The sequence below is a fragment of the Siniperca chuatsi genome, linkage group LG9, assembly GCF_020085105.1.
Source record: "Siniperca chuatsi isolate FFG_IHB_CAS linkage group LG9, ASM2008510v1, whole genome shotgun sequence".
NCBI classification, from domain to species: domain Eukaryota; kingdom Metazoa; phylum Chordata; class Actinopteri; order Centrarchiformes; family Sinipercidae; genus Siniperca; species Siniperca chuatsi.
Window position 1 is genome coordinate 12408632 of NC_058050.1, and position 27433 is coordinate 12436064.

General features: G+C 40.9%; 3 protein-coding genes across 5 annotated transcripts; 1 reads left to right on the top strand and 2 right to left on the bottom strand.

Annotated features, from left to right (window-relative positions):
• Positions 1-2349: 2349 nt before the first annotated feature.
• LOC122881644 (protein shisa-7) lies at positions 2350-14194 on the bottom strand. The gene is made up of 6 exons (XM_044208098.1): positions 13272-14194; positions 8745-11249; positions 7725-7879; positions 7290-7355; positions 6830-7015; positions 2350-6630 (listed from the first exon to the last, which is right to left on the bottom strand). Exons 2-6 carry the CDS (start codon positions 9509-9511, stop codon positions 5711-5713), a joined length of 2094 nt encoding a protein of 697 aa, XP_044064033.1. The 5' UTR covers positions 9512-11249; positions 13272-14194; the 3' UTR covers positions 2350-5710.
• A 1122-nt stretch (positions 14195-15316) lies between these two features.
• Positions 15317-21244, bottom strand: ube2s (ubiquitin-conjugating enzyme E2S). 2 transcript variants are annotated; one of them, XM_044208099.1, is made up of 4 exons: positions 21039-21244; positions 19626-19773; positions 17153-17343; positions 15317-17061 (listed from the first exon to the last, which is right to left on the bottom strand). In XM_044208099.1, exons 1-4 carry the CDS (start codon positions 21039-21041, stop codon positions 16693-16695), a joined length of 711 nt encoding a protein of 236 aa, XP_044064034.1. In that variant the 5' UTR covers positions 21042-21244; the 3' UTR covers positions 15317-16692. The 2 variants fall into 2 exon arrangements, with proteins under 2 accessions (XP_044064034.1, XP_044064035.1); XM_044208100.1 differs by lacking the exon at positions 21039-21244 and adding an exon at positions 18864-18975 and having other exon boundaries at positions 19626-19763.
• Positions 21245-22881: 1637 nt separating this feature from the next.
• Positions 22882-27402, top strand: josd2 (Josephin domain containing 2). Of its 2 annotated transcripts, none has more exons than XM_044206911.1 (5): positions 22882-23310; positions 23454-23582; positions 24751-24876; positions 25486-25680; positions 25940-27402. In XM_044206911.1, exons 2-5 carry the CDS (start codon positions 23461-23463, stop codon positions 26049-26051), a joined length of 555 nt encoding a protein of 184 aa, XP_044062846.1. In that variant the 5' UTR covers positions 22882-23310; positions 23454-23460; the 3' UTR covers positions 26052-27402. The 2 variants fall into 2 exon arrangements, with proteins under 2 accessions (XP_044062846.1, XP_044062847.1); XM_044206912.1 differs by having other exon boundaries at positions 22891-23188.
• Positions 27403-27433: the final 31 nt, after the last annotated feature.

The window sequence follows — 27433 nt, forward strand, 5'->3', positions numbered from 1 at the left end:
TCAGGAGCTTAACCTCAGGCTAAATCATCATTTTATCCCCACATACATCTTGGATTTGATTAAATCATTTTAATCACAGAGAGAGATGTGAATAATTTCAGCTCTGTGCCTCTCTGATTTTTAAGGATGGTAATCATGCCTGGGTAAGGATGCTAATCGTGCGCACAGATCATGTAGGGCACAGAATCTTTTACTCAGGACCATCAAAGGCCCCGAAAGCCTCGACTCACACACATACATTTGCAATTTGAATATTAATTTGTCTTTTCTGGCAAATTTGCAGTCTTTCCCAGCTATAGTCAGTGTCATAAACAGAGCATAATTTGTGAAAAATGGGGTTTTACTTTGCTTGGCAGATATATAATGCATTAATTTGAATTGTGACATGTGTTGGACAGTGTGGGCAGCTTATCTGTCCATGATACTATCTGAAAATAATCAGATACTATTGAGTTGTTATTTCTTTAGTATACTCTACACATTAATCTGCCCTGTGTAAGTTAACAGTGTGAGGATTAAATTGTATGAAATTTTGAGTGAAGGCTTCATGCAGGTTTTGCTTCTCAGCTTAGTAGCCACTGAACCTCCTGGTGGTGAAATGTGCAAATTACAATGGTTGTAATGCATCAGTGGCAGCCAGTGCCTAAATCAAATCATATTTTTTGTGCCCTTTGTGTACCTCCTGCAAAAATTATTTCTGTATCAGAACAACGTCTGCTCTTTCATTTAAGCCTTCATACATCTCAGTGCAATAAATGTATTCACAAGAGGTTTTAAATATGAGCTCCATAGCCCTTACTTCACTCTTAAGGATCCAGCAGGTACAGCATGATATAACTCTGCACTCAGATGGTCTAGAGCTGTGAATTATATGAAGACAATTTCCCCTTTTCATTTCATTTAAAAGCACAGTTGTCCACTCCCACTGGCACTGTATAGCCTTACTGTGGCTTATACAATATCTCACATCCTGGTGACGTGGGATTTTATCATAGACCCACTCTGTGTGCTCACTAACCTACTGAAGACTAAAAGGCTTTTTGTTAATATAAAGCTGTTGTTTCTGGTTTGACCCCTTATAAAACACTAATTTGTCTCGTGATTATTCTTAGAATTTCATAACATATTGCCTCTGACCAAGCGGCTGGTCTCGAAACTGTGGCACAAACATGTGTTAGTCTGGTCTGAGTCTTGGCCTAAAGTGGCTTTACTTGAGTAGTTCCATTTCATGCTATTATACTTCTTCTCCACTACAATTCAGAGGGACATATTGTGCTTTTTACTCCACTAGATTTATTTGACCGATATAGTTATTAGTTATAAAATATGATGCACTGTTATAGATTAAATCGCTCATCAGTGTATAAAATTGTTAAAACTTGCTCCACCTCGACCATTTAAATGCTACTTAGTCATGAATGCATCAGTAATAATGACCCGATACTATAATGTATAATACACAATGTGTGTAATACACAATGACACTCCCAGAGCAATCCCAGATTTTCTGCTTTATAAGTAAACCTACTTTTACTTTTGATACTTTCAGTGACATTTTCATTGCAGGACTTTAACTCCTAATAGAGTATATTCATTTTGCGGTATTGCTACTTTTACTTAAGTAAAGGATCCAAATACTTCCTCCACCACTGAAAATGTCTGTTAGCTAAATTCTTTCCAGAAGACAGAGTTTCTGCTGAAACAGAGAAGTAGTTCATTGGCTTGCCATGTGTTTTAGTTCAAAGAGTGTTCATTTAACTATATTACTTTGCAAATTAGTCCTAATTAAGATAGTCCCGAATTAGTTTTGTGCAAACAATGAACATAATGTCTATCTGAAGTCTGATATATTGTTAAATCTTAGATAGGTTTGAGCAACCAGGGACTTGAGAGGGTTTGCAGGTATTATCCAGTCCTCCAAAATACAGAGGAACAAGTTTTTCCTCAGAATTGCATTAAGTCTAATTTGAAACATAATTGTAAGGCATGTAGCCCAGTTTAAATAGTATTAACATTGTTGCAAGGTAAAGTGCATGGTGCTTCGACGCTTGCCTCTATAAGAAAAGAGTGTGAAAGGCCTAATGGTTGAGGGACATCTTTAAAAAATAATTAAGATAAGAATATATACCAATATCACTGAATTACAGAAAACAGAATTACCTCTGTAATTATGTCTACTCCTCTGGCACATGCAATGTGAAAGGTTGCAGGTGATCCAACCATTCATATGTCTCAGGCAGAAAAAAAACAGAGCTTACAGATAGACTACTAATGTAATAAATAAATAAAATTAAATTAAATCAAGTACATTAATGCAAAAACTTCACACTCTATAATGAATGACAAAACTTTTTTTTTCCCACCAACTTTATTATACAAATTCTTCGTAATTCACTGTCGTATCCAAGGGGATCAATGCATTGAACAATAACAAAAGAGTTGTTTTGAAATTTATAGGCATGAAAATAAATCCATGAATTTCATTACTGGACACTGTCCCGGTCCATACAATTTACTGTTAGTAATGTAATCAGGTGGCCATTAACCATCCTCTCTCTAAATGAATTCATAATGGTAAAAACACACACCATATTCATTCATTTCTTTCTGATAACTAGCTTTTTTTTTTAGCTCACTTGCATGTGTGTTAGTTCTCAGTTGTGAAAAAGAAATAGCCCCTGTAGTTGTGTAGGAGGCTATGACAATAAAAATACAACAAAATGTTATGAGTTTGGCACTGTACAATTCATTAAATACTAACACGTAATTTGTCGAATCCTCAAATTAATGTCGAAGAGATCACTCAAAATATTCTGATTGTACTAGCTATACAAAATACAATACTTGCACAAATTAGATTAACCATTTATAAAATTGTGATAATGAGTTTCGATGGATATGGCTTGTGAGATATTACAGACTTTGCTACAGACCTTTTGTGGCTCTATTAAAAAAATCTAATACTACTATATGTCACCTGTCCTATTTCCCTGAAAAAGACACTGCACTGAAAGCATTCAGGTTTCCATTAGAACTCCTTTTCTCTCCAACCTGTGTAATAAACATTCATCCGCACACACATACATTATGGCATCATGGGTTTAGTGTGTACAACCCATAATGAGTTATTGGGTCAGGCTGCTGCACTGGAGACAAGAGACTGCCTCCAGTCTGGTGGCGTTAATAACTTCTGGCCTGTCCCAAACACATCTATCCCTCACTGGCTGTTAAAATGCCGTCATCTACACATACGTTTAGAAGGCTGCGGATTTTTCCAATAGACATTTTTTTTTGTTGAGTGGAAACCTAAGTAATCACTTCAGATCAAGAAGTCATAAGGCCGATGTCTAGGAACAGTACATACAGCTGGAAAATTGGCCATTTAAGCATAGATGACCTTAAAATCCAGGCATACTGTTAATGCCTCTCAATGAAATGGAGCTCGCATGCATCAAGATTTGGAATGCTTTTAAAAACTTGAATTTATGACCAGATGTATGAAAAACCAACTAGTCATGAGAATGCTAGTTATCTAAAAACAATAAACACTTAAATCCCACCAAGTAAAAGAACATCACATCATAAGATAATTGTTAATAAAAACCATAACAGTTATAATAATTATTAATAATAACACTCCATCATATTCATAACAACTACATTTAGCACTGTGTATAGGAAGATTGTCCAAATGAAATCTGTGTTTCTCTTTATCAGTATTTCATCTCTGTATCCTTTCACATGACTGAACAAAAACGAAGCAGTAACAAGTTCCTTCTTTGATCTGCGTAATAACCTCTGATTTCTGGTGATTAAAAAAATCCTCTCTCAATACAATACCTCCCATTGATCAGTCACACAGCCGTGCTTGTACAGAATGTAAACCTTGAGGACACGATACAAAGTAAGTTTGTATCTGGTGCAAATATCAGGGGATAAGATTTGTGCAAAGTCTCTGTGTTTCTCTTTGAACTGTGCTTAATTGCTCGTTTTTTGTACACATTAATACTTAATACATCATGACAATATCAACACAAAATCAAGAGAAAGAGATAGCATTTTATATGGACCACAGATATCACATACAGTATATAGGATAGGATAGCCCTTAGTATTGATAAGCGTTGTTATTGATGAAGATTTTTTTTTTCTCTTTTCTGTAGTTTTTTTTACTCATACTGGCTGAAGTGCATTATGATACAGCAAGGTCTTCGTCTGGAGGATGGGAAGGGCTTCCTAACCATCCGAGTGTCTTACGGCATATGGAGCCACGTAGGAGAAGGCCTCGGGTCGCCCTCTCTCCTGACTCAGAGGTTTTTGGCTCGCTCTGAAGCCAATCCTTTGACTGTACAAAATATCACTGACTTGTATAATTTGTCACCTGGTGAGAATAATAAAATGGTGATTGTCAGACCAGCTTCCTCTGTGGTATTTTCTTTGTATCTCCATAAATGGCTTTGAAGGACAGTTGTGTAAGTGCAACCTCTGCGTCATGGTCTATTCATTTGTGCTCTGTAGAAAAATCTTTGCTCTTCGTACACAACCTACATTAAAGCAAGTTGCCTTTTAATTGGTAAACTGAACACATACGTCTGTTCTATTATCTCCTGACTCGTCTATGTTTATGTCAAGATTTTTTTGTAATAACGTGACAGATGGCTCTATATTATTTGGTAGCCCGTTGTTTTTACAGTTCCTGATCTATGTGAACATTAGGGGAAACTCACCCATAACGTAATCTAATGTCAGTTTACACTCCTGTAGTGTAACAGTGATCAGAGTGTAAGTTCCTCTGGGGATTTGATCTAAGGTCACATGGAAAACTAGGCAACCCAGGCATCAGATTGGTAACGTGGGTACGTCCGCAGTTTAAATCGGGTGTGGAGTCCTGCCAGTAGTGTCAGGCTGCTGTGTCCAAGTCAGAAAACAGCCCCCACCTTGTATGCTCATTTACATAGGAAGCAACAAAAGTCAGTTCTGTCTCCCTGTGCCAGGATGAGGTTGGTTCAGCAGAGTGTCAGATCTCCAAAAATCCCTCACCAGGCACACGGTTCATTCAGATTCATCTGGTCCGACGGGCTTGTCACCCATGAGATTCAGTTTAATAAATGATTGTTGTGAGGGCTGAGCAGGTTGACAGTCCAGCAGGTAGTTGGCTCAATTCTCTATTCTGTGATACAATATTCCACATGGTCCTCCTCTTCATCAACCTCTTCATATATATATATATATATATATATATATATATATATATATATATATATATATATATATATATATATATATATATATATATAGTCTTGTTCCTTACCTAATATGGCTCCTGAGTACTTTTTGAAAAACATATATAAAAACAAAATTATGAACGACACTTCTGTTGGTTTTGTTTCACCCTTCCAGTCAGTCTTTCTACAAGTAATGGCACTGCTGTATATGGCAATATGGCAAATTTTGTTACAAAATATGGCTGATGTGGGCTATCACATAATTGGAACAGATATTCCCCACCTAGACTTTTAATTAAGTAATCATATTTAAGCTATTTAATTACAAGATAACACTAATTTGAATAGCCTAAACACGTTATACTGTTACTATACTTTATACTTCTAGTTTTATTTGTTGTAGTTGTATATCTAATAGTTAAATGCAGAAGGGTGATCTATTCCCATACCTTTGAGGAGGGTAAATTCTACGTTAGGCACAAACCTCACACCGTCACCTCATTTTTACTCCCCGTCCTGATCCCCTGACTCCCTCCTCCACTTCCTCCTGACCCCCCACCGCCCCCTCCCGGTATGAAATGTAGCTGCTCAATGGTGTTCTGCCTTTTCGCTGCAAAAGCCATCCTCCTGGCGCTGTGGCCCCCTAGTGTTCCCGTTCCCATGACTACCCCCGCCCCGGGCATCTCCCCCGCCCAGCCCATGCCCCCACTCATGTGCCCCGTCATGGCTGTGCTCCGCTCCTGCTCTCGTCCGGATGTGGGGTGAGAGTTCATCTTGATCATGTGGTGTCGATCGAGGGAAGGGGTGGCACATACGTTCTGCTGGGACTGGGCCTTCTGCTGGCGAGGCAGCGTGGGGACAATCCCTCCTGTGTGGGCATATGGATCTACAACCCCCATCCCGCCAACCCCCATCCTGTCCTCCAAATGGTCCGGGGACATGAGCAGCCGTTCCTGTCTCTCCTCTCTCCTGTCCTGGGGCTTCCTGGTGAGGGTCTGTGTGTTGGAGTTCTTATTGGAGGCAGCCATGGCTTTGTAGTACTGGTGTTGCTGGTTCTTGGACAGCCTGGACAGGGTCCCCGTGTTGCCAGGGACGTCACCCATGTTGAGAAGCTGGTCAGAGGACTTAACTTTCCTCGGCTTGGAGAGAGTGTCGTAATTGGGGTTGTACTGTGGCTCCGGGGGATCCAGAGGGTAAGGATTGGGGGTGGGTGAGGCAGGCATGCCAGAAGGTGGCGGCGGGATCCAGGGACGGGCTGCATGCCTGGGGAGTGTTCCTCTCCCACTGAGGGTGTAGTCTCCACCCCAGTGGAGGTGGTGCTGAGAGGACTGGAGGGCCGGCTGGGCTGTATGAGGCCGGCGCTTGGTGGTGCAGTAACCAGACGAGTACTCATCAAGACCTTTCTCTGGAAGCCAAACAAAATTTCTCTGAATTGTTTATCACCACAGTAAATAGCATCAGCACATAATGACGCATCCTGCATTATACCATAGTGTCAAGAGAGTCACCATGCTTCATAAAACCGCTACAGAACCAGCGATGTAAGGGGAGTGAGGGGCAAACAGACTGGTACAGTTTTCCTCATTTCTTGAAAAGGTACTTACCGAGACGTTTGAGTGAGGAGTATCTGTTGAGCTCAGGCTTGGTGGCGCTCTCATAGGAGGGCGGCAGCTGAGCCAGGTTGTGCAGGGAGTGGTGGAAGGCAGGCTGGGATTTGGTGTTGTTGTGTTTACTGGAGAGCAGGGTGCCTCCAGCTGCCAGCTGAGCATTGTTCATTCGAGGGGTGCGTTCTACAGAGACCACAGGGAGAAAACGACTGTGTGTTAAATGAGATTTGCTCCTCTGGATATAACGCGCTGCACATAGCAGTGTGTGAATCTGCTAACATTCACTGGTTTTAACTTGCTTTCAACACTAACACAAGCAACCGAAGCTATGATAATCATTATTATTGTTGGGATGAATGAGTCTACATTTGAGCTTAAAACAAAACTGAATGAAGTAAATTAAGCATTGTGGTGATTACATATAATAAAGGAGGCTGGCTTTCACCAGCTGCCTTACCGATAGTTGCGGTGTGTTTGGGGCTGGAGCCTGATGAGTGGATGAAGTTGTGTTGCAAATTGCCCACTGTAAGTCAAAAGAACATAAGGTAATCAGCTCAAAATGGATGTAAGGCAGTTTCTGGTTCAATGGTGCTTTATCATAAAAAGATCAAGGCACCTATAGACATTTATGTATCTGCATCAATTCACCTTCACATCATCTCACATGCATAGAGCTCATCATGTAAGGCATACATATATTAAAAGCACTAATCTCCAGATTCCTTGTTGCACACCACCATTGAGGATTGTTTTTTCCATAATGCCCAATGCTTGGTGATATCTTGGTGGTGGGACACAGAAAATAACCTGCATTCACATACAGACGTGACAAACACAATGTGCCTCTGCATACAGAGGATTCACTAATGCTGTAAAAGCCCTAGACCCTCACATCTGTTGTCCTTGCTGGGCAGTCCTGGAGCATAGAGATTTTTTGGAGCTCTCCCCAGTGTCCCCTGTCCATCCCCTACAGCCAGAGCCACGCTGTTGTTTCTCTCATCCTGCTGGACCGGGCTTGACTGGTGCCGCAACATGTCAACCAGGGCTCTAATGATGTAACACACACAAGCAAAAGGGAAACACAGGATAAAATTGACAAACTATTGGCTGGCTATTATATGACATCAAATTCATATTGATGAAACATGTCCAACACTATTAAAGTTATGCTTAGATGTTTTAGGTCTAGCACTTTTGTGATGAGGACTTTTTCATATTTGTCATTATATATATTGTTTACAAGGTATCTTATTTTGGACAGTGGATTGGTTCATATTTAATGGCAATAGATCAATGTGTGAGGATGAAGGCTCATTTGCAAGCAATTTATTAAATATCCATCTTATATATTTTTTAATATTGTATTTCAATTGTGTAGGAATCAGCTACCGTCTTTCACAATCACCTGCCTATGGATATAAATTTGTGTACAATAATGAACCTGATACTGTACTTGAATAAGCAGAATTATTAAAACAAAAAACAATACGCTATTAATCATTTGCATTTGTTAAGGGATCAACCAACACTTAATATCAGTCTACAACTACCATCCTCCACTACTGTAGCCCAAGATAGAAAATTGTAACCTGTACAAAAATTCGAAATTCAAATCTCTTTATTGCCAAGATTACGGGCCATATATGAGATAAAGAGCCCAGAGGAATCAAAACAACCATGAATTCTGCAGCAGCCACTCGATGAAGATCAAATATGTTTCAGCTGATGACTAATAACATTATTCTAAGCCCAGAATGATGAATGTGGGCCATTTATGGAGTCCTGAAAACCTAATTTCTTTACAGTATTCATACATTGAAGTAACAAATCATGGAATGAAGTAACAAATCCAGCTGTGAGAGGTGATAAAAGAAAAAGCAGAAAAAATACAGAATATTTTTCAAAGCCTAACCTGGGCATATTGAGGTCCCTTTGGTTAGCTTCCTGTTGCACCTTGTTGAAGACCACCTTGATGCCCACAGCGACAGCCACCATGAACACAATCACACCTCCAATGACGAAGCCTGTGTTGTGACTCTGCTGCTTCAGTGGATCAAAGTCTGGGTCAGGACCTAATTCCTCTGATATAATCGTGGAGTCTGTCTGTGGCTTGGCCCAGTCTGGAGAGTCATAATTCTTGCAGATGTCCTGCTCCAATTGCCGGCTACGCTCTGGACAGCAGAAGCGGTAGTGGCAGGTTCCACAGCAAAAGACGAAGGTGTCCTTGGAGCAGTTGAAAGAGCTGTCAAAGTGTCCCATTACATCATAATAACCCCGACATACATCCATCCATACATCCATCATGCGGGGTCGAATGGGCGCTACCTGGGCTGCACCTAAGGGAGGCGCAAGGGCCTCCGCTGAAGTCACATTCTTGGGGAACATGACCTGGGGAAGGGGTCTCGGGGGCATCTCCAGAACTCCCTCTGAGGTTTCTGGAAGTTTCTCAGGGGTTTTGGTCCTGCCTTGGAGAGCAGCTGGCCTGATATTGGCCTGGATGGCAAGGAGCAGGAGAGATGGGCTGGGGCCAGTCTTGGGCTGCTCGGTGAACGGCCTCCCTGAGCGGTCTATGTGCTGAGGAGTGAGGGACGGAGAGGTCTCCACAACAGTGGTAAGTGGGGCAGTAAGGAGGGAGAGCAGGGAGACAGCGAGGACTCGGAGATTGGTGGTGGGCGTCATTTTTACATGACTAAGAGATCTATTTTCTGTAGTTGAGTCAATGCAGTTACAACACTGTATCCGTTTTTGCAGTTTAACCCACTAAAATGGCATGTGAAATATTCAAGTAGCACGTACAACCTACTGGATATTGATGATGTATCAGAAGTTTCATTCAGTAGTGTTGGATGATGAAATTTGAAGCCTGCTTTCTGTTTAGTCAGAAACTATTTATATGGTGTAATAATAGAAAAGGTCAGGAACAATAAAAATGAAAAGGACTGGCACTATCAAAATCTGTTGGTAGGTTTCAATAATTGCTGATAATGGTGTTAAAATGGTTTTAATTTACTGCTAGAAAGGAACTCTGAATGCATAATGACTTCATCTTTTGTCCTCCAAAAACACCTCTCAAATCTTGAACACTAAAATGGATGCATCTTTGTAAAAAGGACAAATTGAAAACAACAATATTCATGCTTTTAGTCCTTAATGCCTTGTTCTACATGTCCCACTGAACAAAAGAACAAATATTGGACGTACTGCTGGATGGAATTATTTCTTGTAACCAAAAAGGCCAGTAAAAATTAGTAGCAAGTATTTTCAATAAATATGGCAGTCCTATACATTCCTGTGCTGATCATGGCACTTGAACAATAGTCTATGGCCAGTGATTTGTCAAATGTAAACAGCTTTATTTGTGTTGTTCATTCCTGGGTGACTATTTTAGTCTGGCATTACATACATTCAGAATTGGCACTTGTTTAAGCTGTAAGCAATTCTTTTCTGGGAAAATGTATGAAATCTATAATTCTTTCCATATATTTGGTGTTTTTTGGCATTGTAAACAATCAAATGGAATTAACAGACTGCACCACTGATGAAAACTGTCTATTAACAATACCTAGTTTCTCTGGAGCAGGGAATTATCTCCATGTTAACTTGTTCTAGGCTCTCTTTACATCTGTAGATACACCACGTACTTTATCTCAATCTTTTCTATGGTTGGATTAATGTAAATCAGTACTCGCCTGGCACGGACTGTTACTGTGACTGGGCCGGGGGTGATAATGAGGGAGGCTCGGCTTAAGTGCTAGAAGACTGTAACAGCTGAAAATTAGGAGTAAGCATAAACCAAGGAAATGACTCCCAGCTTGTAAAATACATCGCAAAATGAGGCAAATGTCATGGATTTGAAATGTTCTGTATTCAGCTTTTAGGCACAAAAAGTCGCCCGTGTCATTCAACTATCACCAATTAGATTTGAACTGAATGGCACATTGCTTCTCCATGTGACATGTCTCTCTGAGTAAAATTATTCCTGATTTGTCTCCGAGGTTCAAAGAATATCACTTTTGTTGAGAAATATGTAAATGCGTGAAGTTATTGTGTTGGAGGTGTTGGCAATAATAGACAGAAGCAGATCTGTCTCCCACAGAAATTATAATTATATGTAATTATCAAAACGTCCCTATCTGTGGCAGAGAATGTAGGCACAGATGGGGGGAGACAGAATGCTGAAATCACCGAGGGCTCCACTTGCTTCAGTTACATGCTCCTCTGACCTTCTGAGGAGAGTTCAGCGGAGGAAAAATGAGAGACACAAAGCAGCAGTTCTCCCACTGACTAATGTTCCAAAAGAGCTCTCTCCGGGAGAATTTATCTTCTGTCGTCTCTAAATGTTCTGCTTGATTTGCAGAATTGTCTTCGGGGTTTACACGTCTACAATCAAACCTGGAACGTGTCGGCCGAGTGTCCACTGCAACACAAACGAGAGGCATGATTAGAAAGAAAGCTCTGCAACCTCTTCTCCTCACTTATTGACACACATGTGCACACAATACAGTCATTTTTGATAATTGCTTTATGTGTGTGTGTGTGTGTGTGTGTGTGCGTCGCGGGAAGCCGAGTGTGTGTTAGCGTGCCTGTTTGGTTGCAGGAGGAACACGCTCCTGAAAAGCCAGTGATGGAGAAAGAGAGAAAGAGAGCAGGGGGATAAATGCAGGGTAGGGATTTAAATGAGCAAAGAGATTGTGGCGAGCGGGAAGAGCCAGAGGTATAGATGCAGAGACGACCATGAGTGGGAGGGCGGTGTGTGGGTGGCACAGAATCAAGTACATTTCTCCCAGCACTTACCAATACAACATAGCACATCACACAAACAGCACCGCCAAACAGATCTGCAAATACAGTCAATGCCACACACAAGAAGAGTGCTAATCAAGACTGTAAATCAGCTGCTGTTAGAGCACTTCAAGGGGTAGAATTTGAAACTGTAAAAAAAAAAAAAAGGCTTTGTGTGTGCGCATGTGAGAGACTATAGTAGGCATTCTGTAAACCACCTTGTCTCTTTCTCTCTTCTTTATTCCTCTTGCTCCCTCCTTCTTTCTCCCTCGTTCTGCCTTTCTCTCTTTCTCAGATTCTGTGCGTGGGTTGAGGCAGCTAACTCTCTCAGAATAGCACTGCAGCTCTGTCTGTGTGTGAGTGAAAGAGGCAGTGAAAGAGAAGGGAGGCAGAATCCAATCTACACCCATTAGCCAAACCAGATTTCAGAGTCACATCTGCCCGTCTCTAGCTCGACAAGATGACACTGATGCCTTGCACTGTCATCTGCGAGCGCTGCTCAACTTCCATTACCATTTTTTTTTGACTCCTTTCACTTCATGAGGATTCGCTGGGCCAAATATTCAAACCACTCCCAGATAAATGTGTATTTACAATAACAATGCATGAGATTTAAAATTCTAAATATTAAGATATAAATTAAATATATGGAGGGTCCTCTGATATTACATTGTTCCAGCAAAGTGACTGAACATACAAAAGAAGCAAATGTTTTCCTGTAGGTATCTCTACACTGTGCTGTTGAAGCAGTGCAGTAGAGGATGGGAACCAAAGGGTGAAGGGCACACATTCAGAACTGTGAAGATGCATCTCTGAGTTACATGGCCACTGGAGGGAGAACAAACCATTTCCACATATTCCTGCCACTGCAAGCAATTGTATCAAAGCAAATGAACCAAACGGAGCCCTTACTTTCATTGCAGGGTGAACCACCAGCTGTGCAGACGGCTGGGCATGCAACAATTTCAACAGGTGTTTGTTGGAAATGAAACAAAATGGCTTCTTTTTCTTTAGACACGCTGTTACAAAAAACGCACTGTGATGTGAATCAACGGGGGGGAGGAACATCCTTAATAGAGTTCATGCTGATGCAAAAGACATTTAATTAGAGTGAAAGCCGCGGAGCTGCGGTTGCTTTAGTCTTACCAGTAAAATATATGCTGCGCAATGACTTCGCATCAGCCGAGTGATTTGGACATCGACTCTTCAGACTACAATACATCCTTCACTAGGTTAATAAGTTGCAACTTGCAATGAACAAGCATGCGGGTTATGGACATGACTTGCATGTAGCAGTAGGCTAAAAGTGCGTGGGTGTATCCGTGCCGGTGTGTGTGTGTGTGTGTGTAGTCCGGCTGGATCAGTGGTCTTAATATCAATATGTTCATAATGTATCAATGTGCTGGCAGTTGTCGATTAAAGTGTTTAAGAGATGAAAAACATGTCTGTCCAGCATAAAGCCTGTGTGTAGAGATGTTTCTGTGGCGCAGCTTTCATCCAAATGTTTTGACAGCCTCCAGCACAGCTGATGCGTCTAAACAGATGCCAAACTCATTTTTCACACAGACAGAAGCACATAATGAAGGTATCAAACAGTTTTCCTGTAATTCGGTAATTGCTGCTGCATTAATAAAAGGTGCATAATGTCGTGTCTTACCTGTGCGTTGATCTGGGGTTTGATGCTGGAGAACAGCGCTGAGAGAGCCTGCGCACTGTATCTCGGCGTTTCTCAGATGGCAGCCTGTTATTGTAGCAGAGGATGATCAGGACAGCGTGAACTGTTGCCGGATCTGCCACCTGTTTTAAATGCCCGTGTTTTTCACAAGCGCTGCAGATCTCAATCGGTTAGATGTGTCTCCATCAGGCTATTGTTAATCCATTACCACGGCAGAGAGGGGGGACAAAACGCGAGCAGGAGAGCGAGAGAGAGAGAGAGAGAGCGAGAGCGAGAGCGAGAGAGAGAGAGAGTCAATGTCCAACGAGATGTTCTGAGATTTTCTGATACATGTGACAAGGCAATTCACTATACATCGGAAAATCCCGTTTGTTGTACAGCGCAAGTTATAGTGCAACTATCCTGGAGAACACGCAGTAATTCAGGTGTCAGATGCTCAAAATGTCAAACAACTAAATTCGCCCAATTTAACTTTTCTCCATCTAGAATCGACTGAGGCTGGTTCCCTTCATAATTTCCAAGCGAGACAGGTTACACCGCCTAACTGCGACTGGCCTCACGGAGGTCCGCCGGTGGGGGATCGCTGTGATTGGTCGGTCAGACTGGTGCTGATGAGACACTCAGCTCCGCGCTGCTCGGCGCTGATGGTCATTAGGCCCATTCAACTGGTGGCGTTCATCTTTATTCCCCTCCACTTCATTTCCCTCTTTAATTGAATGGCCCCGAAGGCCTACATTTCACTGGCTCCGACAAAAAAAAAACATCGGTCAGGATTTTGGCGTACTGTTCTTTCAGAAAGTAAAAGGCTGGGGTGAGGAAAAAGCTATAAAAACAGGGGGGGGGGACTTAGGCTACTAAATTAAAGCAGCCGATAAATTCAGCGGAAAACCTCCGAGAGCCAAAGAGTGTGTGTATTTTTCTTCTTTGAGAGAGAGAGAGAGAGAGAGAGAGAGAGAGAGAGAGAGAGAGAGAGGAGGGGGAGAAAAGAGAGGCATGGTTGCCACAGCAACTGTGTCATTATGTTGGTGGCAATTATGAAAGCGATGAAAACTGGGAACGGGAGAGGATTGGCGCAAAAGCTTTAACACTGGAGGACAATGGCAATTCATTCAGAGATTTCTTTAAGTTTAGGACGAGCAGGGCCAGTTTGAAATCTACAAAACGTAAAGGCAGAGTGAAGGCGAAGATGAAGTTGGCTCTTGTTTGGCTTCACTCCACCGTCACGTACAGTAGCTGCCTCACGATCCTCAGAGCAACAGCACATGAATGAAACCAGATTTAGGTTGTTGTTGTTTTTTCTCTAATACATTTTAACCGAGGATTTGTGCTACATGATTCGGAATTAGTGATCACACATTAAGCCTACAGGATGAATCATAATTAACACCGATTACACTGTATGTGACACAGGAAAAGCAGCATGTATTCCCTTTACACTTGATCCAGTCTACATCAGACCAAAGATTCATTTAACAAAAATAATGTCAGTGTTTGCTTTAAGATAACAAAGAAAACGGCTTTAGCACAAATTGGCGAGGGTATGTGATGGAGGTGGAGAGCAGGTGGGGAAAGAGGTAAGCACTTCCAAAATGGGGCTTGGGGAAGTTGTAACGGGTTATGTGGAGCTCCAGGTGTCTAAGAAGGGCCTGATAATTACCTGCATGGCAGGCCGCTATTTCTACACAGGTGGGTGGGCTGCTGCATGCCTGCAGCAGAGGCTACCGGAGCCCTTCATTAGATGGTCCAGTGACGCTCTACCGGGTGCACTTTCGCTCACTGGTTTGCTGGGGTGGATGCAATTACTAATTTCCTCATAATGGTTATACCACCACTGCAGAACAGGAGACCACTATAAAACAACATGAAGTGCTATTATACGTTACAGAACAGTATAAGCTTCACCCTAGTATCCATTCTCAGAGGCGATACTGATACACACACCGATCACTGCAGAACAGCGACATTTTTACCATAATAAACAATTATGCTTGCAAAGCAACACCAAATAAAAGAGCAAATATGACTCATTTTTCATGTCACTTCTCGTATTTCAATGATTTATTAATTTAAATAATTTAAAATGGACACAAAATATCCAGCCAACAGTCTGCACAATGACAGGAGTTTCAGAGGCACCTTTTCCATCCAAATTAACACAGCGCTTCAGTGTGTTTCCTTGGGAAATGTAGGCCCCGCATGCATTTAGAACAGAGAGAAAACCTGCCCAGGAAACCCCGCCAGTGCAACGGGTCGGGAGACAAATTCTCATCTCAATCAAACGTGGAAAGTTTTCCTACTGATGTCTTCTCAGGCACCCACGTGGCTAGTCGGAGAGATGGGTATGTGAGAGCACACACTGCTTTGTAGGAAAGCAGGGGTAGTTTAAACGATTCTCACCACTGTATGCTCAATACAGAGAATAGACGATTTAAAAAAAAAAAAAAAAATTTAAAGTAGTCTGGCAACCTACCCTGTTCCCTTAAAGCCACTGATCTAGGTCTTCACACACAACCACAAGACAGCTGAATATGAACATGTCTATTATAAACTTTTGAAAATACTGGACAGTGAAACAATTTTAGAAAAACAAACAAAAAATTTAAAAAAAAAGGGGGTTGAGACTCCATGAAGAACATAACAGACTTCTTATACTCACTGCTAACTCTTTCCATACCTTTACTTCATTCAGATCACAATATGAAAAAACAAATACAATTTAAAAAGATGGTACTGTTTTGCGTGACATTAACAACATTTCTCTCCCAATAGTGAACCCACTGACATCTTGCATAATTATTTAGCAACTTCTACCATTATTTCATTTGACCTCAATTTGAAAACCTGACTTTTTTTTTATAATAGTAACATCCTGGTTTAGACTCAGGAGTGAGTCTGGCTGAGCAGTACACAGTACCATCACAGCAGCATTTACCAAGAAATACTTTAAAAAGAGCTTATATCAAGTCTGAGACAATAGTGGTTAGGTCGCATTAGTGGACCGACATTAGAGGTGAAGTTTTGCACAGTGAAAGCCATTCCCTGTATCATTCATTCACACTAGGCCAAGAGCAAAATACAACTGATGGCATGATTTCTGCAGTGAAGGTGTAATCTTTCCTTTAAAAGAGGAACAAACATTTGTCTTCATGTCTTTAGGTATGGAAATAATTAACAAGTCTGTAATGCCAACAGGACAAACTGGTGGCAAAACAGAAGGTAAGGTATGAGTACAAAGTGAACAGTCTGGATAGGTGGTAGAAAGAGTCAGAAAAAAAGGGAACAAAAACATTGTCAGCACACTTCAATATTTATATTTACACACTCTCGCGCTCGCTCACACACACACACACACACACACACACACACACACACACACACACACACACAGAATTTCACTGAGGTATTAAAGTCGCCTCAATGCACGTTTTTTATCTGCTTTCTTTTTCCCTGCTACATTATTGGTGCTACTACTACTGTTGCTATTGCTGGTGGTGGTACTGGCTCCATTAGCTCCATTACCCAGAGCTGCCGGCACAGCTGCTGCACTGGGTCCCGCTCTCTTTGTGGGGTCACCTGCGTGCTTCTTCGGCTGTGGGCCGTCATTAGGGTCCTGAGGTGCCCCTGAGGTCCCGCCGGGCCCGCCCATGGCGTGGATCTCTGTGAGCAGACGAGCTCGGGACTCATATTCTGCATAGTCCTCTAACAGCAAACGCCCGGCCTCTTCGTTCAGAGCTGACTCTGGGTTCGGATGGATGAGAAGACACTTGATCGTCTGTGGGGAAAATAAAGGAGTTGGAAATGTAAAAACAGTGGAAGCAATACAGCTTACAATCTGAACAACAGTTACTGATGGTCTTTCTTACAAGTAAGACATGTCTGAGGCCGAGTTCTGCCTTCCAGTCCCTCTTCAACACGTTGACACAGATCTCTCCCTTGTGACCCACGTTGGGGTGAAAAATCTTGGTCAGGAAATACCCCTTGGGTGGAACCGCAGGGAAGTCCTTCCCGAGGACCAGACGCATTCGGAAAACGCCACCAGCAAATGGAGTTCCCTCTGTCAAAGCATAAAGAATTCATCTCATGAACAGTATGTCCTGACTGTGCCAAACTTGCTCCAGAAAAAGAAAGAGGGTCATCAAGCAGCAACTGAGTCAACTAACAAAAACATAGAATCATCCAAGTCAGCCACAGATCATGTAGTTAAAACTCCTTGTCTTTATCATAATCCAACTGGGTTATGATGAAAACTGTCACATACACTCTAATGAATGTGTGACCTTATGAAATATACTATATTGCCACTTGGAAAGAATGACTGAAGAAAGAAAAGTATGTCAATTTTGGATGCAGTTTGTTTGCAAATACCTGATATCAATACTAGTATCAGTACCTAAGATGTCAAACTGATGCAGAGAAGTTGCTTTGTGGAGGAGTTAATGAAATGTTGACAAGCGCCTGGCTCTTCAAGGCCGGCTTTACAATAACAAGGTCTGAAGCAATGAGCTCATAGTGACAAGATAGCATGGACACTGTTGGCTGTGTGGTTTAAGTGGGTTATGTGTCTCACATATAATTAGCAACATCTACAAAATCCAGAAATAGAGCCTTTATACAATACGTACATTTTTAGGGAGCCATGGAAAAGAATAATTTCGACTTTGTAAAACTGTCCTTAAAGGGACACTTCACACCAAATCAAAAATACATATTTTTCTAGATTTTCTAGATTGTTTTGCCGTGAGTTGCCAAGTTATTATTAAGATATCAGCTGTAGAGATGTCTGCCTTCTCTCAAATAATAGAACTAGATGGCACTCGGCGTGTGGTGCTCAGAGTGTCAAAGAAATACATTTGGAAAAACTCAGCAATGTCTCTTTCCAGAAATCCAATCTCAAGATAAGCCAACCGTATCACCATGCAGAAGCGTGCATCTACTCATAGATGAGAGGCTTGTGTTCGTGACAGTGCAGGATGTAAGCATTAATGGTGTCCTCCTCGGCTGAGCTGTAACGTTAGCTAACTCAGTGGTGCTAGGTGAGCTAGCTTCCTTCTGTGTGGTGATACAGTTGGCGGGTGTAGTTCGGTAGAGAGAAGATAGTTCCTACATGAAACTGTTCACAACAAGGTCTGTGGATTATCTTGAGTAACCGGGTCATGATTTCTGGAAAGAGACATTGCTGATGAGTTTTTCAAATGTATCACAAGCCAATTGCCATGTAGTTCCATTATATTCAAGAAATGCAGACTTCTCTACGGCCGAGATCTCCAAAACTCGGCAACTCACAGAAAAACAATCTACATGGATAAATTGCTCTACAGGTAAGAGGGAAAATATGTAGTTTGGGGTGAACTGTTCCTTTAATCCACGTCCTAAGGAGTTGTTAATCTAATAAGTAAATTAAATAAAAGTAATGATGTAAAAAAGAAAAAATAAGTCATTCCATGAAGCTGGTGGCAGATCTTAACATTTAAGCTTGGAGAGTTAACCACCAACTACCTAAAACATAGTGGAGCAGAAAACTGACATCTTAGCCATCATAGGCGTAAGAGGTAAACAGTCAAGAGCTGTAATTACCTCGGGATGATGATAAAAGGCTGGTCATCAAGTGAAATCTCTCTTCACTACCAAATAGTTATCAAGCTATTTTACTGAATGTGAAGTGGTGGGGCAGCTGACATACTGTAAGCTGCAAGTATAACAAAGATGCAACATAAATTAAAAGTTGTAATCAGAAGTACACAATAAACCATAAGCTGCAAGTTAGTTCTTGATCAAAAACTGGCATTATAAAAGCAAGGAGGTCATAGGAAATTTTCAAACTAAAATAATCTTTAAGAATAACTTTACACATTAGTTACTTGAGATTGGACGTGATAAAATTTTCGCAGACCTACACGAATTGCATGTCGTCTAGTTTTTTACCTGCTTGCATGTCATCAATAAAATGTCAAAATACATGTTCTGTATTGACCTATTAGTAATTCCATTTGACCAGGGTTTCATATGTTTTCATGGGCAGTGAGACAGTATAATATGCTAAGAAAACACAAACTGCTCCAAACCAATACTGAAATGTGAAAGACACTGCTGTGTGAAATTCTAAAAAAACCCTAAATGAATAAAAGACAATACAGATAACCTATCGCTGTGCTAAATATACTGTTAAGTGTCTCATCATGCAACAATTTCTTACTTTGAGAACACACACACAGCAAGGTGCAGACCAGTGTGAGCTTCAAAGCAAAAATCTAAATTAGTAGTGCGGCGTGTTTTAATTTTGAAGTGTCTTATCAAGGCCAGTGCCAGCTTGGCATGACACCATATTGCAATCCTTACCTGGTCCTTCGATGGCTGTATGCAGTTCAGTTATGTCTTCCTCACTGGGATAAATCTTGATACCCTCAGGCGGGTCTGCTGCTAAAGCTGAAACCTCTTTGTAGACCAAGCGAAGAACATGAGGAGGCAAATTCTCCACATTGGAGTTCTGCAGAGAGAGAGAAAGATGAGTTAGCCAACTCGGGTTGTGCATCTGTACAAAAACAGACCTACTACAAGGGGGAAAAGTTTGATTTTTAAAAGGGCAATCTTGAGAGAAATGTTCAAGCTCCTTTACTGACACCATTAACTTATGGACTGAAGGAAAGGAAGTTCACCTTGGTGGACAGAAAATAGTTAAATGCACCTATATGTCTATATATTGATAATGGCCTACAGCAGCTTTGAAAAGCTTAAATAGAGCTTTTTTGAAGTGCCAATATTTCACCAGCATATCACCTAATGCAACTGCCAAATCTATATACCATGCTAGTAAGTATTATGATCGGCAACCTGTTTTGCACCTGCATTTTGACTTTGACTACACAAAAACATATCAAGTTTGTGAAAATTACAAATATTGTTATCTGCTTCGATAAGCCCTATTAGTGCATATAGTCACCACATACCTATTTTGTACGGCTTTAACGCTTAAGCTATTATCAGAACTATCTTTTTCTGACAAACGATTATCAATTCATTGCGCTAACATTAAAATAAACAAATGCGACGTTTTTAATGATGTCCACAGACAATGTTCGATTTACTGGTAATGCTATTAAAAAATAGACAAAGATCACTAAAGATCCAACTGGGATTACGATGCTCTATCTTTCCTTCTTGCTGATGTACACACAAGGCGTGGTTATCTATGTTTGGTTGTTCTTCATCAGTTGTTGCTCTTCATTGTCGTTATATATTAATAATCATTTTAACTCTTACGAAAAAGAAATCTTGAGCTGTTTTGGGTGAGCTACCAAGTTCTCACACCACGTTAAGTATCCTCATGGAAGTTAAACAAGTTTTAACTTTATTTATTTAATGTGAGCTTAGCTGGCATCTACACGATCACGAAAGCCAGGTAACATTAACGTTACCAAGATGGTAATGTTACGGTAATTTTAACATTCAGTAACGACCATCCAATCAATAGGTAACTTTAACGTTACGTTAGCATTTTATTACCGTTAGCACTCCTAGCCTAGCCTCAGTCTGATAACGTTGTTTTTAAAATGTGTGATACAATATTTATTATGACCAGTTTATTTAATACATTTTACAAATGCGGATGACGATTCTTAATTAACGTCAGAGACTCCAGCAAGTAGACACAATCCAAATTAAAAGCTCGACGGCTGGCGACAGCTACACATCGGATCAAGCTAGCAGCTACTCCCGCTAGCCGTTAGCAAATAGCTCGGCCATCAGACTTACCATCTTCAAAAGAAGTTCTGCTAAGGCGGTGGATGTCTGGCTGGTGTCAGATATGTGGAGACTTTTACGTAATGTTTGAAAAAAACTATCTTTGATGAAAACTTAGCCAGGTCTCACTGGCTCCGGATCTTTTCTTCTTTTCGTTGACACAGGAACAAAAATACGATCCTCAGTTTAACCTACTACCACAGACCAATGGGCATCTTAGTGACATGATACGTCAGAAGATGTGAGCCAATCATGATACATTGTTGTCGTTGCGTCACAGTCGAGAGCCCTATCAGCCACACGGAATCGAAAATGTGACTGATGCTAGTCAGCCATTGGTCCATTTGAAAAACTCACATCCCCCTGAACAATACTGAGAAGATAAATCCTGTTATGTGAGAGCTCCTATACAGTCAATGAATGAGATTTAAAAGAGAAACTCTGTATATCACATCTAAATAGTAGCAGGGGAAGTAGAGATGAGTAGAAAAATATATTTGTTTAGTAGGGTGAGAGTGATAGATAGAAAACTGAATCCAATATTGCAGCCTATCTGAAAGTATGAAAATGGAAACTGTGACTACAGCTATCAAAAGCAAACACAGCTCATAATGGTAAAGATAAAGACAGACATTTACAAGAGTACCTAGAACACACACAAACACAGTCTCATATTGCTCCCACCGTGTTTCTGCTTATAACAAGAAACATTCAGCATTTAACAAAATGTTTTTCTTGTTTTAAAGATCATATATCATAAAAACCTACTTACAGCAGTGCCATATAAATGTGCAAAAATGTACATATCTATGGCATGAACTGGCTTCTAATTCTGTTTAGTTTAGTTGACATTACAAGAAAGAAAACATAAAATTACACACAACTACAAAAAAAATGTAGTAGACTTATTTCCATTGTTGTCATGGATGTTGGATAGAAAGAAGAAGGAGTGGAGGTGATTGTGCATTATACTACCAACAAATCCAACAAAATTAATACTTATATCATCATCATCAATAAAAACACTCCTGCACCTGTAAATAAGTAGTACCAATATCCCACCACATGTGCCTGACAAACTTTTGGCGATTTAATCACTGTAACTAGGCTATCATGGGGAGTTTGATAGTCTAGTGGTCAAGGGGCATGTCATGTAATTGCAACGTCCCCCGTTTGATTTACTGTCACTGTCCAACAAAGGCAAAATGCTGAAAAAAATTCTGTATTTCCAATTCATTCATTTCATTATGATACACCCTTGACATGCATCTAGAGCCTCACATGTACATGAGGCTCTGACAGTCATCTAATCTCCATCTTCCCAAATAGCTCACAAGTGGAGGCCAATTTTCAATAAGATACTTATGGAAGTCCTTCAGAGCATATATACTATATATATATATATATATATATATATATATATATATATATATAATCTCTCTTTATAATTTGTTGTTTGTTTGTTTGTTTTGGTTTTGTTGGTGTTGCTTTATGCAGTGGTGGGAGAACTTTAACTTAAGTAAAAGTAGCAATACCTCAGGGTTAAACGACTCCACTGCAAGTAAAAGTCTTGCATTCCCAATCGTAAGTAAGTAGAAAATAAATAACTTTTAAGTATATTTTAATGCTAATAAGTTTTAAACGCAGGACTTTTACCAGAGTATTTCTACTGCTTCTTCCATCACTGATGATAGTTTATGGTCCGTTATGACAAACCAAAAACTATAGGAAGCTATATACATTGTAATTTTATCATCCGTTGTTTTTTTTAATACCAAAAACTAAAAATCACCATCACGACCATCATCTTCATCATCATCATCATCAACACCCAGGCTCAGCACTGGAGGGCGCTTCAACATAACGTCCACCGTCATGAGACCGGACAGCCTGGTGGATCCTGTGAGCAGTGCGCGTGTCCAAGGCGATAAGTTGCCAGTAACGCTTATTTTATTGTATTTTTATTTGAACGAGAAAAACAGAGTCACATCGTTATGAAGCGGACGGATTTTCCAGCAGGAGACCCGCCTGAGGGTAAATGGGCGTGACAACAGCCGCACAACAAAAACATCACAACAAAAACAACGGATCTGCTTCCGGTTTCTGGATGTAGCTGTCAGACTCCAGCATCTTTTTTAAACGGGAAATCGCTTTATCAGCGGGTCGGTAGCGTCATTGAGCTATTGTTGATTAATAATAGTTCATTTTGTCGTTGTTTTTGAAACTGTCAGCAACCGAATACAGAGTGGAAACAGTAGGCTGTCACAGTTTAGCCTCCGTTACGGTAAGCTAACCACTTTTAAGTTATCGTTAGCTTGAACGGACTCCACACTGTGCTGCGTGGCTGCTCCGATGGCTACCCAGCTACATGTTAGCTAATGTTTACTCTGTTAACGGTTCTTCTTCTGTGTGCTTGTGTGTGTTAAGCATTAGTATGAGCGAAGGAGACGTGTTTCACGAGAAGCAACGATTGGAGCTGTGCGCGATTCACGCGCTCAACAACGTGCTCCAGGAGCGGGTGTTCACCAAGGAGACAGCCGATGACATCTGCAAACGGTAGGGTAACGTTTTGATGTCGGTGTGTCTGCTCATATGGCTGCAGAGAGTGAGAAAAAACACATTTAACTGCTTTGCATCGAGCAACAAGCACGTTCAAAGTATGAATCCCGCAAACATTAATTAATAACAGGGGCGTTTCTATAAACAATGTGTCCCCTTACATGATATTGGCCCCTAGCCCCATTTGTGACCTCAGCACTCCAGATATTACTCCATAATTTGTTTATATAGCGTTGCCTATTATGCAGCAGCTGGTTGTATCTTCACAGTTACTCGCTGTGATCCCACAGGTGTCTGCTTTTTGTCCAGAATGATAAAATGTTTGTCAGAGGTGAAACCAAGGTTAAAATCCCAATATTTCCACACACTGCGCTGGCCACTGACATAGTATGCCATAGGTAACGCAGCAGAGAAGAAGAGCAGAGAGGACTGGTACAGTTTTGGTTTCGTCATTCCAGGTAGACTGGTAGACATCTGTGGGTTCCCAAAAATACATCTAGCATGCTGCTCGATAACAGGTGAAAAACAAATACATTTTGATTTTCTCCAAGGTTTGCACAGGGGAACACTGTACTGACTGGACTGAATTATGGAGTAACATACAGATGTTCAGGTCCCTGACCTACTTTCATGTGTTAACAGTGTGTTAGATGGAAAAACCCTTCCACTGATTGAATGTTTAAACAGGGAATGCAAACCAAAACTTATTGTCTTCTGTCCCATTGCTTCTGTCAGTTTCACATGGCAAAAGCCATTGTATTTAGTGTGTCTATAGTTTAGGACACCATTGATTGGCTATGAGAGATGAGTCATGGGCTTATGACCTCGGCTAAAGAATTTCCTGCGTGAAACCCTGTGACTTCATTGACTCACAGAAACTTTGCCCAGGTTGTTATAAACAAGTTTTATTTGAATGAAGAGCAGTTCTTATAACAAATGTAGCTGTAAACCCAGTTAAATCCCCATGGATGTTGGGCTTGACAGTTAAGCCCAGAGTGTTGAGAGATTCATAGAGAAAAGAGAGCAAACAAAACCTCAGAGACGTCCTGATTCTAAACAATCCTGGCAAAGACGCCTTCCCACCAACAGCCAAATTTAAAATAGAGCTGTGCCAAATACGAAGTGGATTTTCCCTTTAAAATGCTCTGTTGCTCCCTCTCTGCAGGCTGGCTCCACAGTGTGTGGTGAACCCTCATCGCTCAGTGCTAGGCACAGGAAATTATGATGTCAACGTCATCATGGCGGCACTACAGAGCAGGGAAATGGCTGCGGTGTGGTGGGACAAACGCAGGTGAGCGAGACAAACTGATCCCTGTGAAATGAGGAACTTTTTTTTCAGCAACTTCAAGCTGCACAAACATGTCTCACTGAAATCTGAAAGGCATCATTATATGCTTAAGGCACAGCCCCATCACACATTGCTTTGCATTTCTGGGCTTGATTTTTTTCAGTTCATAGTGCATTTCTCCTATTTCCATGGGAAACTGGCAAAAGATAAATAAGCTTGTTTGGAGTTTGGTGATTAAAAAGCTATTCAGAATATCACTAAACACCAGCTCGTTGTGTCAGGCAATCAAAGAACAAATGCATCTTTTTAGACTCACAGACAGATGCATAGATACCCATTTCTGCACAAGTAGTAGAGCATAATACTAGACCATCTTGCAATGCAACCCCCAAGGCATGTTGCACTGTAAATAAGAGGTGTGACTCTCACTTTTTACTCACACTCTTAACCATCTCCAGCTACATGTAAAAATTTACATGTAAAAAAGGATTTTATTTTGGGAAATTTAGGAATTCAGTAAGTGCAGCAGAGTATCTGCTGAAACATACTGAACATAACAGATAGATAACTAAGAATATCTCTAATATCTATATTTCAATATCTCTCATACAGGATGGTTCAGAGCCTTTGCATGTCGAAAGTCCAGGGTTTTATTCTCAATGTTCCATCACGGGTATCTCTGGGGATCGTGTCCCTCCCACTCCGACGGCGGCACTGGCTCGCGGTTCGGCAAGTTAATGGACAGTACTACAACCTCGACTCCAAACTGAAGAGCCCTGTCTGTATTGGGGGGGAAGCAGAACTACGGTAAGAATGTGCATTTACATCTTCAGGGCTCTTTGGAGCAGACGTGTACTTTGTTTGTGTGTGTGTGTGTGGGAGGGGGGGGTAAAACTTGGCTTTTGTGTGCTGCTTGAACTCATCGAGTGAGTCATCCCATATGAGAGGTCACATGGGGCTTACCTCACTGTTTGTTTGTGTTAGAACGCCACACTCTAGTAATCTGCCCCAGAGTTATTCTAACCTTTTCTCCTTTGTCGTGCTTTGTCGTGTGTTTCGCTTTCAGCACATTTCTCAGTGAACAGCTTTCTCAGGACGTGGCAGAGATGCTCCTGGTTGTCCGGCGGGACGTAGAGGAGGACGGTTCATGGCTAAACCCTGACAACCCCAAGAAGTGATGCCTTGGGACAGGACATACCTTTTTACATAGCATGAAAAAAAACCTCCTCTGGGAAAATGACAGACTTCTTTCTTTTTTTAAACAAACACCTCATTAGAAAACTCTTCAGGGAATGCACTAAAATATCTACACACAGAGGAAATTCCAAAGAGAAGCAGAGACGGGTGTTTACTCCTGAAATGAAGAACTGTTTTGATTGTATCAGCTGTTGCTCCAATATGACCAATGTATCTGCGTTGTCCTGCGCTTGGTACCCTTGTTTTAACACTGGGAAGGTGCATCTAAGCTAACAAAGTTTCAGGCAAATGTGGGCTAGTTAGATGATACTTGAGTTGTGACATATGACTGAACTTTTATTGTTTTGTGGTAGGACAATTGCCGCGCTTGTGCATGAAAAACCATCTGCAATAAGGCCTATTTTGATTACTAAAAACATCACCAAGATGAAAATGGTTCAGTTGAATTTGCCACGTCAGATATCATTGTCCCAGACTTTTACGATCGAGTTGCCAAAATTAGATCGGTGTGGACTGTACGTACAAGATGTCATGTCAAAATTGATCAGTTATCAAGCAGCACCATCTCTTCCCATAAGTTGTAAACCTATGCACTGCAGATTTGTTAGCACTGTTTGTCTTTGTGTGTGTCCATACAGGCACAGGTACTGTGAAGGTATCACCTGGTGAGGCGTTGAAGGCCTACCAGTGTCTTTGCATGTTTTCGTCCATTTAATACGTTTTTTCATAGCGTGCTGTGGTTTTTAGATTTTTAAAAGTGTTTTATCCTCCAGGCAGCCTGTTTTCCTTTGATTTAGCTTTAGTATAAAAAAATCTACTTGCAGAGATTTGAGATGTGGTTGAGATAAATAATCCATCACAATGAACATTGTGAACCTCCTTTTGTTTTCGCTATTGATGTGTGATAAGAATGCAGCTGAATCCACTCAGTCATGAAGCTTTGACAAAATAAAAGCACACATGACTTGGATTACGATGGATTATCCATCTCAACCAGGTTTCAAGTCTCTACAGGTTGAGTTTCACATGGCAGCATGGAAGTTAGGAAGATCACTTTATTTTATATCTAAGAGGAAAGGTTGCAGGAACATAAAGTACACTATTCTTGATTAGTTGTAAATGAGTCAAACATGCAAAAACACTGGTTCGGTGACTGTATGTAACCTTTATGTTTGTATTTTGCCTCTCCTATTGATCTATGCATATCCAACAGAATAGGAGGACTCTCCGTGGTACACACTAGTGATTAACTTACACATAAACCTAAGCTCAGAGGTTCATAATATTGAAGCTTATTTATATTAAACTTTGACCTCCTGTTTTAAGTATGAATCTATTGTAAAGCATACTGTGTGTGTTTGTT

Bases quoted from the DNA above. Each gene is read 5' to 3' on its own strand.
- LOC122881644 (XM_044208098.1), bottom strand. From the start codon at position 9,511: ATGACGCCCACCACCAATCTCCGAGTCCTCGCTGTCTCCCTGCTCTCC. The intron at 7,880-8,744 runs GTTAGGCTTTGA...TTACATCATTAG, and splicing joins AGGGACCTCAATATGCCCAG to AGCCCTGGTTGACATGTTGC. The intron at 7,016-7,289 runs GTAAGGCAGCTG...TGGTCTCTGTAG, and splicing joins CAAACACACCGCAACTATCG to AACGCACCCCTCGAATGAAC.
- ube2s (XM_044208099.1), bottom strand. The intron at 17,344-19,625 runs GTAAGGATTGCA...ATGCTTTGACAG, and splicing joins TACAGCCATCGAAGGACCAG to AGGGAACTCCATTTGCTGGT. The intron at 17,062-17,152 runs GTAAGAAAGACC...TTTTCCCCACAG, and splicing joins GCCTCAGACATGTCTTACTT to ACGATCAAGTGTCTTCTCAT.
- josd2 (XM_044206911.1), top strand. From the start codon at position 23,461: ATGAGCGAAGGAGACGTGTTTCACGAGAAGCAACGATTGGAGCTGTGC. The intron at 24,877-25,485 runs GTGAGCGAGACA...TCTCTCATACAG, and splicing joins GTGTGGTGGGACAAACGCAG to GATGGTTCAGAGCCTTTGCA. The intron at 25,681-25,939 runs GTAAGAATGTGC...TTTCGCTTTCAG, and splicing joins GGGGGGGAAGCAGAACTACG to CACATTTCTCAGTGAACAGC.